At 35.3% G+C, this 15,894-nt stretch overlaps 1 protein-coding gene across 6 annotated transcripts in view; it reads left to right on the top strand.

Annotated features, from left to right (window-relative positions):
* ALKBH8 (alkB homolog 8, tRNA methyltransferase) overlaps positions 1 to 15,894 on the top strand; it is a 53,305-nt gene that overhangs the window by 11,934 nt on the left and 25,477 nt on the right. For all 6 annotated transcript variants that reach the window (XM_070623055.1, XM_070623057.1, XM_070623056.1 and 3 more), the window contains 4 exons: positions 1,363 to 1,494; positions 2,167 to 2,262; positions 4,174 to 4,278; positions 5,642 to 5,712. In XM_070623055.1, the coding sequence (XP_070479156.1) occupies positions 1,363 to 1,494; positions 2,167 to 2,262; positions 4,174 to 4,278; positions 5,642 to 5,712 (404 nt within the window). The remainder of the gene's footprint in view (positions 1 to 1,362; positions 1,495 to 2,166; positions 2,263 to 4,173; positions 4,279 to 5,641; positions 5,713 to 15,894) is intronic.

Below are 15,894 nucleotides of genomic sequence, written 5' to 3'. Positions count from 1 at the left end.
AACTTTTAAAGACTCTTTTAAAGATAAATTTTAGAAGTTGTAATTCTCAGTGTCTGTATTTAATTTTAAATCTGATTTATGCTTTATAGATTTAAAAACTAGATCATCTCCATATTTTATATGTTTATGATCAATTTTTGAAAATTGAATGGTTTGAGAGTAAGTTTTTATCAGAAAATACTGTCCTTGGGTTTTCCCTCGATTGGTATCTTGAACACTCTGTAAGAAATTGCACAAAGTGATTTTTGGAGTGTTCTTTATTTGAAATCATACATTAGATCCAGATGTACTTCTAAGACTGTTATAATCACATTTATAACCTTGGAAATCATTTTTAGTAGAAATGAATGGAGAATAAAATGAATAGAGAATAGAACTGTCGCAAACATTTTGATACTTGTTTTATATCTGCGACAAGATAGCCAGTTAATAACAAACACAAGAGATATTTTTGGTTCTTCAGTTTTAAAAAAATATATTTAGAAAACTAAATATGAATTACTTATGCTATAAATTACTTGTATTTAAGGAATTCTTCCCAAACTTTTCCTTATGTAATTTGAATAAATAATATAATGCCTGGCATATAGTAAGCACTGAGCGAATATTTATCAGATGATTCACTGTTTCTATTTCCAAAATGTTAACAAATCTAGTAGACATTATTTTTGTGAATTTTTATATTAATTGATTGAAAGATGAAAACTGTTCTGCGGAAAAGCTTCGGAAATTGTGTCTGTGACATGATCAGCTCTCTAATAGTAAATATGAATTACACTATTCCCCTTATCTAATCATAAATTCTTTTTATTTTGCCTTCTAGAGCTGTACTTATCTAAAACTTCGAAGGACATAGGGACTTAAATTATTGTAATATATGCTAAATAATTCTTCATAAATGATATTTTTATTTCTCCAGAAAATTTTATGTTATTTTGCATTTTTCTGTTACTTGACCATAGCTAGTATCAAGAATCTGAGGGCAAAAACAAGCATGTAAATTTTTGTATTCATTATTTGTGGACAATCAGACTTGGTTATAGCGGGGCATACTGTAGATATTATGAGAAACCTTGTTTCTTAGTGAGATTTAAAAGCTGGTTCAGTCATGTTCAAACAGCATATTTAAGTAAATACTGTTCTATTTGATAAATACAGTGGACTTATGTACCATAAATGTACCATAATTTTATCTTGGTCTTATTTTTGTATTTTTAATATGTCATGTGCCTTTTAGCATTCTTATTTCTGAAAATAAGGATTAGGAGTCTTATGAACTAATAAATGGCTTTTGGGACAGAATTATTTGTGTATAAGAACTTTAAGATTTGTATGTGAGTATTTTAATTTCATTTCCCACAGCGCAGTGGAAAGAGTTGGGGTTTCAAGCCTTACCTCCAGGCCTCATGGTAGTAGAAGAAATTATTTCTTCTGAGGATGAGAAAATGCTTTTAGAAAGTGTTAACTGGACAGAAGATACAGAGAACCAAAATTGTAAGTAAAACTTAAAATCTGGTATTTAAAAGTATCTGCAAAATGGCCATGATACTGATCTTTCTTTTCTTCTCCTCCTTTGGTTTGTTAAAACTGTACTGTTTCCTTAAAATTACTGAAAGTAGCCTGGATCCAGTGTTAGGCAAGTCATACCAACAATTCTTAGGAGCATTAATAATAAATAACATTTATATAGCTATCAATTTTAAACTCCAAACTGATTAATATTTGTAAGCCAGCCTTGTAGAGCTAACATTTATAACCCCTTTCACATGTCTTGTCTTATTTGATCCTCTCCACCTAAGGCAGATATCCTCTGAGGAATCAGCAGGTCAGCGCCGTACTGTTCTAATGCAGTCAGAGCCTGCTGGAGATATTTGCAAATGAGTTACTCTGACTCTCTCCACATCATTAGCAGTCTTGTGAGCGGCAGTGTGCGTGTTCAGCTCTTTCAGATAGATTGGGGGAGACTCTTTAAGGGTTCTTTACAGTTTTAGACTTAAAAGAACAGCAGATACGAGAGGAAATGGTTGATTTTATTAAAGCAATAATTTATCAGTTAATGAAAGTTACCATTCCTAAACTAATCCTTACTTATAATGTTCACTTTGAAATATACGAAGGAATGAAATTCTTTTCTCCCAAATAATTTGCTTTCTTCTCTTCATACAGTTCAAAAATCCTTAAAACACAGAAGAGTAAAGCATTTTGGTTATGAATTCCACTATGAGAACAACAATGTAGATAAAAATAAGCCATTACCTGGGGGTAAGTAATTGTTAATAAACAATAAATGCTGGTTAGAAAAAAAGATTTAATATATTAGAAGTACATCGTAGCTGAGGACATGTCTCATTTGTCATTTGTAGGTAAACTTTGAAATAGTTGTTTAAATTTAAAACATTTTAATTAGCCAAGTAGTGCAGTTTTGTGTTAAACAATTAGTACATAAAGCTAAAGTTCCTCTTGAACATTATCCTTACTCTCATACTTCTTAGAAGTAGTACTGTTAACAGTTTAGTATATACCAATCCTTTAAAGACGAGTTTACTTTCAAATGTAGATACCTAGAAAGGTCTGTACTAGTTGTTAACATGGAGTAGTGTATTGCCTTCTGTAAGCTATATAATCATATATTACTTGTATTACTCCAACTTGTTCCTTTCCCTTCATGATATGTCCTGGAGATCTTACATAGTTTTTCGTTTTATTGAATGTTCAATAATAGTTTATTCAGTTAGTTCCCTTTTGATCGACATTTAGGTTATTTCTAGTTTTTAGCTTTTACAAGTAGTGCTGCGGTGAGTATCTTCATATACCTCTCTTTATGCACTAAGCAAGAGTTTCTAAGGGAGATTGCTAAATTAGAATTGTGTCAAAGTTACCTTCATTTAAAAATGTTAATAGAGGGCCAGCCTGGTGGTGCAGCCGTTAAGTGCACACATTCTGCTTTGGTGGCCCGGGGTTCACTCGTTCGAATCCCGGGTGTGGGCATGGCACCGCTTGTCAAGGCATCCCACATATAAGGCAGAGGAAGATGGGCACGGATGTTAGCTCAGGGCCAGTCTTCCTCAGCAGAAAGAGGAGCATTGGCGGCAGATGTTAGCTCAGGGCTAATCTTCCTCAAAAAAAAAAAAAGTTAATGGATACTGACAAATTGCCCCCAAAACAGTTGTGCCAACTTATTCTCACCAGGTGTGCACTCACCCCCTCCCCCCACCAACATGTGATATTATAAAACTTTTAACTGTATAATTACCTGATTACTAGTGAGGATGGTCATTTGTATTTTCTTTTTCTTTTTTTTTTTTGAGGAAGATTAGCCCTGAGCTAACATCTGCTGCCAATCCTCCTCTTTTTGCTGAGGGAGACTGGCCCTGAGCTAACATCAGTGCCCGTCTTCCTCTACTTTTTTTTATATGCGGGATGGCTGCCACAGCATGGCTTGACAGGCAATGCGTAGGTCCACACCTGGCATCCAAACCTGCAAACCCCGGACTGCTAAAGTAGAACATGCGAACTTAACTGCTGTGCCACCAGGCCGGCCCCTATTTTTATTTTCTTTTCTGTGAATTCTTTTTCATATGTTTTGCTAGTTTTTTCTTCTAATGGGTTGTCTAATTCATTAATAAGAATTTACTGTATAATCTGGATATTAATCCTTTGCTAGAATTCTTTGTTGGAGTTAAATTTATCTATATTTTTATGGCTTTGGTCTTATTTAAGGGTTTCCCTCCCTCATGAGATAACATTCATGACTCCAATAAAAGTAAGTTAGTTCTACTTTGAGAAGTGTTTTTTTTAAGAGAAATAATTTAAAATAATTAATTTTAAAATAAATTGAATAATTAAAAATAAAAAAGAAAGTGGTCAGGCTAATTTTCAGTATAGAATATGGAAAATTTTATCATTTTATTACTGTTTTACAAAATATCAAAATTGTCAGCAAAATTGCTCTTGGACGTTTTATTTGCTAAAATCGGTAAGATAACTTTAAAAGATTCTTAAGAAGGTTTTGTTTATATTTTGCTTTGCTTGTGGGTTTATTGCTGTATTTGGGTCTGACTTCTAAATTAAAGGCTGTATGATTTTTATCATAGTGATTTTTTTTTGTTCTTGGGTTAAAACATGCAAAGTAAATATTTTAATATGTTTTATCTTCATGATTAATGACTTCAGGTCTTCCTGACATTTGTGATAGCATTTTGGAGAAATGGTTAAAGGAAGGTTTCATTAAACATAAGCCTGATCAATTGACTGTAAACCAGTATGAACCTGGGCATGGTGAGTGTTTCTTTTTTTTAAATTCCAGTTATATATTTCATAACTCAGTAGATTATGTAACTCTCTAAAATCAGAGGTATTATTTTTTAGCTCAGACTAACTCTTAATGTGCTTATGTGTTTTACTTGTGTTGACTTCAGTTCCTTGCAAATCTGCACAGCGATCTCTTGAGGAGCTTACATCCCAAAGTGTGAACAGACTGACACAATTGCTATTTGTGATTTTTTTTGTTCCCTCTCAACATTTTATTTAGAGAGGGAGAAGATTGCTTTAACAACAATGGTATAATGGAAGAAACCAAATAATTGACAGATACAGAGAAAAGGCTAATTGGGTGATCTTGCTCTTCTTTCTCTTCTGTTGAGAATGTGGAAGACAATTCTAGGATGACATGTTAGTGAAAAATCTTTAGGTTATTGATTTTTTGCACTTGTTAACAGCATCTTCGTCTGATATTTGTAGTAATCAAATGATCTTAAAAGCTTTATTAATGGTAGGAGTTGTAGGTTGTTTTCCCCCCTGCATTTATCATGCTGTATTATGATTGCTTATTTATCTGTCAGTCTTTCCATGGGTCTGTAAGCTCCTTGAGGAAGGAACTGTGTCTTACTAGCTTTATATACTCTCACCGTGTAGCAAGGTTCCTCTCACTTAAGAGGTGCTCAGTTAACATAGATTGAGAGGTTGGTGGAGGCAGCCGTGTCTTAATTATCGATGTGCTTAGTCTTCACACCTGGTTATTGCTTTTGTTCTACAAGTACTTGGGAATCCAGTGTTCAAGAGGAAAAGTGACTTTGTTATTTATCTTTCACTTCTTCTTCTTGGGCTAGGGTTGGGTAAATGTCCTAGTTAAGCAGTGACTCTCAAAGCTTGATTTTATTTATTTTTAGTTTTTTATTTATTTTTATTTTTTAAAGATTTTATTTTCCCTTTTTCTCCCCAAAGCTCCCTGGTACATAGTTGTGTATTTTTAGTTGTGGGTCCTTCTAGTTGTAGCATGTGGGACGCCACCTCAGTGTGGCTTGACGAGCGGTGCCGTGTCCGTGACCAGGATCCGAACCGGCGAAACCCTGGGCTGCCGAAGCGGAGCGCGCGAACTTAACCACTCGGTCATGGGGCCGATCCCTCAAATCTTGATTTTAGAATGAAGTCTTAGCATGAAGTTAACGTATTTTTGGTTGAGATTTAGTTTAATTTTTATTTGGTTACAACCACCATAAATGTTTCCTTTTAACTAAAATTATAGTACATTCCTGATTATCAAACAATGTTCTCACCATAATAGTGTGAGGCTATATTTAGAGTCATCTTAAATCTACTAAAGGAAAAATGAAGTGACTTATTATCCTATCTTCCATCTCAGGAATTCCCGCTCATATTGACACACACTCTGCTTTTGAGGATGAGATCGTTTCTCTCAGTTTGGGGTCAGAGGTAAATGTTCACACCTTTTTACTAGCTACCAAAAAATGTCTTATACAATACCCTTTCTTGTAGGATTTCCCACATTTCTTAGTTCAAATGAGTTAAGGTTTTAAAATGAAAAAGTAAAGGCACCATTAGCACTTTCGTTTCTTACAGAAGTGAAATTATCACTCCCTCTTCTTTTAGATGTACAGAGTTTTATGTATCAGCTCATCAGATGCCAGGAAAAGCCCTGTAATTTAAATTTTTACACATTTTACTTTTAGAAGTTGAATAAAATCCAGACTTCCCTTGACAACAATTTACTGAGGCAGCATTGCCATCTAGTGGCCAAAGATAGTAGCTGCAGGCTGTAGAAAAAGGAAACAAAACTAAAATCTAAGTGTTTGGAATTTTGATAAACTTTTTCACATATATTACCTGATTCAGTACCTTCAAAAACTTTGAGCAGCAGAGGATAATATCCTTATTTTTACAGATGAGGAGTAAGAGGTTCATGTTTATTCATTGACTTATGTCTATAGCTGCACTTTACCCGAACTGCTAAAGCTGTCAAAAACATGATTTAAAGTGATCCATGCAAACTGCAGATAGAATTTTAGATGGAAATCAGAATTTAAATCTAGAAGAATCTGTAAAATATGAGGTCACCTAATTTAACTAGAGGTTGCTTCAAAATCTGATCTTGTTCCTGGAGGCAAATATACTATTTACTAGTATTTTTTATATTTTCATAGTTCCCGTCCAAGCTTTGGCTTTTTTACCTTTACTGGGCTTGTGTGATCATGTTGATGCCGTGACTAGAGATTTAGTGCTGTTTGTTTGATAAGACAAAACCATCTTATCAGCTGCCTATGTGGGTTCCTGTTACGTGCTTTGAAAAATAATGAGGATGGGAAGGAAAAAAAAAGAGCTCTTCTCTGTCTAGTCTGTTTTCATTTTACCTCTTATCCTGGCTTGTAGCTTTAGGGGACCAGTAAAAAGCATCCTTGTCTTTTCCTCTCAATTGTGAAACCAATTGAGAAATGAGACAAAAGGTCAAATAGAGATCAGAGTGTCAACTTAACTACTGAGAAAACATGGAAGCATGTGGCTCTAGATCTGTAGCCACGTGGATTTCACCTCTGAATTAGAGGGCATATTGTCCTTTTTACTGGCACAGACAGACAACTGGAGACCTCCTCCATAGGGCATGAAGAAGCATATACGAGATTCTGCAAACCAGCTGGATCTGAAAAGAGACTCAGCCCTGCGTTCTTTCCTGGGGAGTTAGCAGTGAAGGAGTGGAGATGTGTTGTTCTTACACTGTTAGTGCCTTGGAAATTCCCTCCCCTCCTAGGGAAATATGAGGAATGGGGACTCAGTGTTCCTCCAACATCCCACAAGGTCATCATGGAGTTTTTAATTAAAAGTTGTAAGGAAGGGAAAACTTGCCCTTTAGTTGCACTGAAAATCTGCTGTAGCCATTATCTCCATTTGGCGTCTCTGGAGGCATGTAATTTTTAGCTGCTAATTTGAGTGATGGAGTTTGTGGTTAAAGCCGTCTTTGTAATAGCGGGCAAGCATGCATAAGTTATGACAAGACCAGTAGATTTTCTTATAAAAGATAGCTTATAAGGGGAAGTGAATCTTTGTAATTTAAAAAAAAAAAAGGTCTACTAAACATTTAAGTTTATCACGCTATTTAAAACAGTCTGCTATATTTGGGGCCTTTTATTTCATCTGTAAAATGGGATTAATAATACCTCCTGCCTGGCTGAAGGATTGGGATGGGAATAAAATGAGTTAATGAATGTGAAAATGTTTTTCAAACTCAGAGCAATCCACACATGTAAAGGCTTGTTAAAGTATGCTGCTTCTTGGGCTCCTTACTTGAAGGCCTCACTTCTGTACCAAAGGGACATGTTCCCCTGGCCTTGAAATAGGATTTCAAGTGGTAGCTAGAAAGATGGCTTTCTTCTTTTCTTTTTGCGTTACCCACCGTTGCACCCTGTGCTGTTCTGTTTTGTTTTTGATGCTGTGTAATCACTTAAATTCTCTCCTAGACCTAGAATCTGGGGGGCGTAGTTTTGTCTCTCTTTATTTTCTCATCCTTGACATCTTTCATTGTTTTAAGAAATTTACTGTAGTTTCGACTCCAGCTTCCATTTCATTGTAATAATTTGTTAGTGGCACCATTTTTTTTTTTTTTTTTTTTTAGCGTGTGTTTTGTTTGTTTCTCTCTCCTTGGCTAAAATCCTCAAGGTTATACTTTAACTTTTTACTTTCATCTCTTTCCCAGAAAATTTCTGAGATCTCTTAACTCTTAAATGCTCTGACACAAAGTGTTCCCATGAGGTATTCTTAACTGTTACATAAATCTTACTTCAATGCTCTATCTTTATGACTACCTGATCGTATTCTTCTTAAAACTCTTATGGTTCTTCTAAAAAATATTGTAAATTTCATAGTGAACGAAAATTGTCTTTATTTTTTCACATGTATTAGTTTTGCCTCTACAACTAGATTGTAAATCTTCTATGGTTGTATGCCTCCAAAAGTACTACAGATACCCATACATAGGTTATATGATATGTGTCTGTTAGGATGCTTTTAGCTGCAAACAACAGCAGAAAACCCAATTAAAAATGATTATGCCACAAAAACAAGTTAATACCTCATATAGCAAGATGTTTTAAGGAAGGCTGGTTCCAAAAGTTTTAATTTGTTGGCTTAGCTCAGTGATTTCACCAAGGAGCCAAGATTTTTCCATCCCAAATGCTCACTGCTCCCTTACCTGAGGACTGGCTTAGGGAAATAGCCAACAAGGGGTCGGATGCATCAGGACATGTGAGAATAATATACACCCTCTGAAGTAAAGTAGGCTTTTGCTTTTAAGTTACTCCTTCTTTGATAGGTTTGTCCTGCTGTAAAATATGTGGCTTTGGTTGGCCATGCATGTTTTGAGATATATCCTTGACATAAACCTCCTTGTGATAATGAACTAGTAATGTTGTTAGGCAAATAATCAGTTCAGCAGTACCAAAGACTTGGTCAGTTAAGGGTGAAAATGACCATTTAATGTGCATCTACTTAAAGCCAGAACTAAACTTTTATTGTAAATAAAATAAACAATTTTTTTGATTAAGGTTTACTTGGAAAAATGAAACTAAAAATTATGAAGATAGTTAAAAAAATTTTTTTATTTAGCACCTTTAGATTATATTTCAACTATGTACTACCTTTTATTTATTTATTTTTTATTATTATCTTTTTTGAGGAAGATTAGCCCTGAGGTAACATCTGCTGCCAATCCTCCTCTTTTTGCTGAGGAAGATTGGCCCTGAGCTAACATCTGTGCTTGTCTTCCTCTACTTTATATGTGGGATGCCACCACAGCATGGCTTGATAAGTGGTGCTAAATCCGTGCCCGGGATCCAAACCGGTGAACCCCAGGCCGCCGAAGCAGAGCACGTGAACTTAACTGCTATGCTACCAGGCTGGCCCCTGCACTAACTTTTAGAACAAAGAATGAGTCATATGAGCTTTGTTTTGGTATTATTTTTCTGATAAAAATGTGATAGTATGATAAAAATTCCTCTGGTTAACTTTTATAGTTTGAATATAAAGAGCCTTTTTTTTTCCAAAAAAATTATTGAAGTCTTATCAGCTTTTCCAAGAACCTCTCTTACTCCTTTGATATCCAAATTATTTCATTTTGAGGTACCTATTGTGTATCATTGTTGTTTTCTTTTCTCTTCTTCAGTTGTGACATTCCTGACTCTGCCGGAGCTTCAAACGTTAGGTGGCTTTGCATGTGTTTTAAGTGGCTCTGCGGCATTTCTTTCATCAACTTCGGGAAGTCTGTCTTTTGCAAGAATTGTGGTTTCAGTTGTTTTGTATTTGCATTGCATTGGATAATATTTATAGGATCAAGATTCACTGAAAGCCTGACAAGGGGTTACTTCAGTGGGCAGAGATAGCTGCTGGTATTGAACAGAGAAATATTGGGGCAAATCCTAATTTTATAAGAATTTGGTTCATCAGTAAATATTTCTTATTATGATGACTTCTGCAACTGAGTGACCTGGGTAACTGGGCATTTGGTTCGTGAAGTGAACATTGACATTCAGCAGGCATCTGTTGAATGTCTGCTAGAGGGCTATATCTTCCGTGATATTACCTGTTCTCTCTCCAGGCTCATGCTTTCAGCAAATAGTTATTGAGTCCAGCTTGATATCCTGAAATAGAGTATTGAATAAAAATGTTTTGTGAAATGTCTTGAGCTGTCCACTTGTTCTATTGCCAGCTGAATGGTTTTGTAGCCCCCTTGGGTGTTTTGCCTGGTATCTGTGTAGTTTGCCCCAGAGATGTTCAGTTCTCATTTGTCAGGAATGACCCACCGGGGTACTTCTCTTAGGAGTTTATTGCTTTAACGGACAAATGTTTCATCAGTTTCTGATCTTCAAACAAACTGGGGAAAAAATACCAAAGATATTTTCTTTACGGAGCTTAAAACAACGTTCTGGACTCTGGGTATATTGACATCCTCTCCAACCTCAAATTCAGTCCTTAAATTTACATATATAAGCAATATTTACAGCCTCAGAAGCCAAACAGTTTCTTCTTCCCATTTTAATCTTGATTCAAGGCCCAAGACTTTGTTCTTATCTAAGAGTTCTTGGAATATTTACATTTTTGAAGTTCTGTCAAATGGATTGTTTGTACTGTGTATTTCCTTTCTCCCTTCTCTCATCCTTTATAGCGCATTTATGATATTTTCCATCATCTCAGTAGTGCCCTCAGCATTAAAAGGATAGTAATAGGCCATCCTAGTGGGTGTATATTTCTGCATTTGCGTGTGTGTGTGTGTGTGTGTTTGTGTTTGTGTGTTTGTATGTGTGTGCTTTGTATTCGTAGCCATGGTACTTCTGTCTGGCTGTGTATGTTGATGTAGATGTGGAAAGAGCATAACTCTCACATGGGATATTTAGTTGCATCATAGTACAACTAACATGGCATTAGGCCAAATCTTCATTTTTCTTTTAATCCAACCTGTCTCTAACATTCACAACTTCTGTGGACAAGTAGATCTGCTGGTTTGTGGGCTGGAAATAAATGCTATATCTTATTTGATCAAGTTCGTTTTTGTACATTGAAGTCTATTTTCACTTTTAAGCATTTTCTCTACCAACTTCTGTTCTGAAGCTCTCCTATTTCTGCATAATTTTCTTATCTTTCAAGATCTGTTGGAAGCCAAAATTCTCTTTTGTGTAAATTGGGCAAATGAGATTCTCCTGACAGTTCTTTAAGCGAACTCTTTATCTCCTTTAAATGGAGGAAGGTCTCCTTTATTGCTGCCCCTACAATAAGGATAATGGCAGAGAGATATGCCTATTTCAGCCAGCAATCTGCTAATAGAATCTGTTGCACAGTGTGACATCATAAAATAGAACATTTTGCTATATTTGGAACCTTCAGGGTACTGATTCTTCTATCTTTGCAATGAGAATTTGTGCATTTACTTTGCAGCAAGACACCAGCTTTGTATCACTCCAGGTATATTGTAACTAGAATAAAATTTGTCAACTAAGTGCAGAAAACTACAGTAGAAGCCCGTTCAGGAGCTGTAGTTGGCACCAGTAGTTGGCTATTAATTGAAAAGTCACTTAAGTTGGGGAATAATAATAATAAAAGATACATATATATTGCAAACATTTTATTTTAACTTACATATAAAATTCACTCACCAATATTTTGATGTAGGGCCTTTCTTTCTTTGAGAGTCCACAATCTGCCTTGTCTTCCAGTTTTCATTTCTTTAAAATGAAGCAAAAGCTTAAAGGCGTCTAATGAAACCATCTGAGTATAGAGTTTTATGTTTTAATGTTTTTCCCCCCAAGATTTTATTATTGACTTATCACATCTGTTACAACAATTCTAATTTTGTTCACTTTCATTGAGTTTTTTAATAACATTGAACTTCGTTTATATAGAGAAAAGCCTGTCTTTTCTTATTCTATTTTCACTGGTTTATGTAATATTTAATTAAATTAAATAATCGCTGGAACAAATGTAGCTGGCACAAAGAGGTTTGGGAACGCACAGCTGACTTGTTGAGCATATAGCTGAACTGCTGAGAACAGAAGTGCACGAACATGTTAGCTGCCTGTGATCAACAGACACGCAGGGCGTGAGTGTGCTTTACAGAAGAAATCAGGCACATTGGGTGGTGAAACGGATGTCTGTTAAAAGAGCTTTTATTTGTGTGACCAACATTGTCTCAGGCAATGTGGGAGATACAAAAATATTTTCAGGCTTAATTTTGTCCCCCCTCAGATTTTCAACCTAAATATTCAATTCTGTAAAAAACATTTCCTCTTTTCTAAATCAAAATTCGTTATCTTTTTCTTCAGCCATTTACCACCCACTGCTATTCTTGCATACAAAACAAAACAAAACAAAACAAAACAAAACAAACTTGCTCTTCCTGGGTTTCCTGTTGTGGTTAATTGTCCACTAATTGATCAATTTAGAACCTGGGAAATATTCTTGACATGTATTTTTAAGATTATGAATTTTGCCCTCCAGTACTAAGCAGTACTAACTGCATCCCATAGTGTTTTTTAAAAAACAGCTTTATAGAGGTGTAATTGTCATAGAGTAAATCTTTTACCACATATTTAAATAGACACTCATGAAAACTTTGCCACACTCAAGATAATGAACATATCCCTCATCCCCAAAAGTTTCCTCGTCTCCGCTGTTTCTCAACACCTTAGATTACTTAGTATTTTCTAGAGTTTTTTATACAGGAATCATACAATATATTTGCTGTGTGGCTTCTTTTACTCAACATAATTATTTGAGATTCATTCCAAGTCTAGCTTAATTGGTATCTTTACTTTCTTGCTGGACAAGAGAAGAACTTTAGAACACTTTAACTCCATTACACCCTTCTAATTTATGTGCTGTTATTATTGTGTATTTTAATTTTCTTCAGTTTTTTAGATAGTTCTTTGATTTATACAGTCAGTGTTCATTTAGACATATTTAACCATTTTCTTTGCTCTTCTTTCTTGTATCTTACGCATTCCATCTAGGATCATTTTTCTTTTGTATAATGTATAACCTTTAAATTTCCTTTAGTCCAGCTCTGCTGTTGGCCAACTCTGTTTTATTTTTGGTCAGCAAGTGTCTTTATTTCACCTTCATCCTTCAAGGATGTTTTCACTAGGTATAGAATTCAAGATTGGCAGTTATTTTCTTTCAGCATACTAAAGATTTCTTTTACCCTCTTCTGGCTTACATTATTGCCTTTGTTACCTTTGAAGGTGACCTTTGTTTATTTCTCTGGCTTCTTTTAAGATTTTTTTTTTAATCTTTCTTTTTTTTTTTTTTTTTTGGTGAGGGAGATTGGCCCTGTGCTAACACCTCTTGCCAATCTTCCTCTTTTTTGATTTTTGTTTTCTCCCTGAAGCCCCAGTACATAGTTGTATATCCTAGTTGCAGGTCCTTCTAGTTCTTCTATGTGGGATGCTGCCTCAGCATGGCTTGATGAGCAGTGTATAGGTCTGTGCCCAGTGTCCGAACCAGTGAACCCCGGTTTGCCAAAGTGGAGCACGTGAAGTTAACTACTATGCCACTGGGCTGGCCCCAAGTTTTTTTTCTTTATCTTTCATTTTATGTAGTTTTATTTTGATGTGCCTGATTATTCTGTCTATTTTGGTAGGTTTGTTTATTCTGCTTGAGATTCATTGGGTTTCTTGAATCTATGGATTGGTTTTTTCCATCAATTTTGGAAAACTCTCAGCTATTATCTCTAGATTTTGGCCTCTGTTCCATTCCGTCTCTTTAGCTACCTTTTCTCTATGACCTTTATTTCACTTAGCCTGTCTTCTGATTTTCTGTCTTTTGTCTCTCGTGCTTTACTCTAGTTTCTTCTGTCACTACATCTTTCTTCAACCATGTCTGATTTATTAAACTCATTCATCGATGGCCTAATTTCAGTCATGGTGTTTTTCTATTTTAGAATATCTGGTTTTTATTCAAATTTACAATGTCCTTTTTTATTATTATTATTATTATTATTTCCATTTCAAGCTTAGCATTTATATCTTTGAACATGGTAAGCATGTTTGTTTTGTTGCCTGTATCTGATATTTGAATATCTGAGGTTCTTGTGGTTCGTTTCTGTTATCCCTGGTAGATTCTCTTCTTCCAGAGCAGATACTGTGATTTATTCTGATTCAGAATTCTGGAATGAAGGCTAGTTTTCTGTATTTATAGAAAGCTTACAGGCAGTTATGATATTTAGTTAGGATTTTGAACCATTGAGTTACAAAATACTGAAATGCTATATCGATATAGTATCAACTCCAAAGGCAGCAAGATTTCAGATTAATCTTTCAGACAAAGAATAAATAGAAATGAAGTAATATAGGCCTCAATGACAGCTCTAATCATCAGTTAATTAAATAATCCAATTCAGTGATAGAACCTGAAAAAGGTAAAGCCTGTGTGTATTGCTTCCAGATCCTTACGTGTTTACCCTGAGACTGGATTCAGCACTGGACAAGTCAGGAGACTTGGGTTCCAGATTATTCCTATTTGTAACTTTTAATGGACCATGGAGAAATCAGTTCATTTCTGTGCTGTCTGTCATAAATTGAAGTTGGCATATAATTCTTGAATTTTAATTGTCCTAGGGAGTTGATAAGCATTTAAAAATAATAATAGCAGCTACTGTTGCTTTCACTCTTATCACCAACACTACCATGACCATGATCATCACCACCAGGAGCCACCTATTCTTTTTTTTGGTGTATGTCTTGTAGTTGTTTTTTAAAAAAAATTTTTTGAGACATAATTGACATATAACATTATATTAGTTTCGAGTATACAAGATAATGATTTCATATATGTATATATTATGAAATGATCATCACAATAAGTCTAGTTAACATCTATCTCCACACATTGTTACAAATTTCTTTTTTCCCTTGTGATAAGAGATTTTAGGATCTCTCTTAGTGTATTTCATATATTCAATACAGTATTATTAACTATGCTTACCATGCTCTTTGTTACATCACCAGGACCATCTTGTTTTATAACTGGAAGTTTGTATCTATTGGCTACTTTCACCCGTTTTGCCCGCCCTCCACCTGGCACCTTTGGCAACTGCCAGTCTCTTTTCTGTATTTATGAGTTCAGTTTTTTTTTTAGATTTCACATATAAGTCAGATCATATTGCATTTGTCTTTTTCTGTCTAACTTATTTTATTTAGCTAATGCCCTCAAGGTCCATCCACGTTGTCACAAATGGCAGAATGTCCTTTTTTTTCCCCCTGAGGAAGATTTGCCCTAAGCTAATAACTGTTGCCAATCTTCCTCTTTTTTTGCTTGAGGAAGATTAGCCCTAAGCTAATATCTGTGGCAGTCTTCCTCTATTTTGTATACGGATCACTGCCACAGCATAGCTGATGAGTGGTGTAGGTCCACACCTGGAATCTGAACCCACGAACCTGTGCTGCTGAAGCAGAGCATGCTGAATTCAACCACTAGGCCAGGGGGCTGGCCCCAGGATGTCCTTCTTTTTATAGCTGAATAATATTCCACTGTGTGTTTGTGTGTATATCTATCTATCTATCTATCTATCTATCACATTTTCTTTATCCTTTCATCCATCGATTGACACTTAGGTTGCTTCCATATCTTGGCTATTATAAATAATGCTGTTATGAACATGGGGGTGCAGATATCTTTTCAAGTTACTCTTTTCATTTCCTTCATATAAATATCCAGAAGGGGAATTGCTGGATCATATAGTAATTCTGTTTTTAAGTTTTTGAGGAACCTCCATACTGTTTTCCATAGTGGCTGCACCAATTTACACCACCAACAGTGCACAAGGGATCCCTTTTCTCCACATCCTTGCCAAGACTTGTTATTTCTTGTCTTTTTGATGATAATGATTCTAAGAGGTGTCAGAATCATCACAATGAGATATCATCACGTAGCAACTACCTGTTCTATACTAGGCCTGTAGTAGGTACAATAGTAAATGAGTTTTTCCTTATGTAGTGCAATCCAGGGCCTCAGGGTACTTCTGGATGTATCATCTTTTGTAGAGAGACAGAAAACTCTGTTTTATTAAAAAAGTTCAGAGTTCCTCTTCTCCTCCACAATAGACTAATTCTCTCACAATGT

Source organism: Equus przewalskii, chromosome 6 (assembly GCF_037783145.1).
Source record: "Equus przewalskii isolate Varuska chromosome 6, EquPr2, whole genome shotgun sequence".
Lineage (NCBI taxonomy): Eukaryota > Metazoa > Chordata > Mammalia > Perissodactyla > Equidae > Equus > Equus przewalskii.
This window is presented reverse-complemented; position numbering and strand designations above follow the sequence as displayed.